This window comes from Pterocles gutturalis, unplaced genomic scaffold (genome assembly GCF_000699245.1).
Source record: "Pterocles gutturalis isolate BGI_N339 unplaced genomic scaffold, ASM69924v1 scaffold37373, whole genome shotgun sequence".
Classification (NCBI taxonomy): domain Eukaryota; kingdom Metazoa; phylum Chordata; class Aves; order Pterocliformes; family Pteroclidae; genus Pterocles; species Pterocles gutturalis.
In genome coordinates, this window is record NW_010119282.1 from 6,037 (window position 1) to 6,563 (window position 527).

The window sequence follows — 527 nt, forward strand, 5'->3', positions numbered from 1 at the left end:
AAAAAAACATACCCCAAAAACTCCCAAAAAACCAAACCCCCCAAAAATCCAAAAAACCCATCCAAAACCCCCAAAACCAAACTAAAACCCAAAAAACCCAAACCAAACCCCCAAAAACCCAAAAAGCCCCCAAAAAACCCAAACCAAACCCCAAAAAAACCCAAAAAACCAATCCAAACCCCAAACCAAACCCAAAAAAATCAAACCAAACCCCAAGAAAACAAAAAAAACCAACCCAACCAACCCCAAAAAACTCCCAAAAAAACCCCCAAAACCCCAATCCGAACCCCAAAAATCCCCAAACCAAACCACCCAAAACCCAACTATCCCAGCGTACGGACTCCTAGGTGGTTCCGTGCGCGGCCTCACCGTAGCTCAGCCGTTTCTCCATCCAGCCGAGCAGCTCTTTGACGTATTTACACCACATCTTGGCGTACTCCAGGGCCGCGTCGATGCCGCCTTCACATTTGATCAGCATTTCGTCCGCCTCCTGGACTGCAACAGAAGAAATCCGGATTCAGAACCGC

General features: G+C 47.4%; 1 protein-coding gene across 1 annotated transcript in view; it reads right to left on the minus strand.

Moving 5' to 3' along the window:
* Window positions 1-527, minus strand: part of GMIP (GEM interacting protein) — a gene marked incomplete at its 5' end in the record, with an annotated part of 6,882 nt that overhangs the window by 5,857 nt on the left and 498 nt on the right. Inside the window, one exon of the mRNA XM_010076525.1 lies at window positions 370-495. Coding sequence (XP_010074827.1) covers window positions 370-495 — 126 coding nt within the window. The remainder of the gene's footprint in view (window positions 1-369; window positions 496-527) is intronic.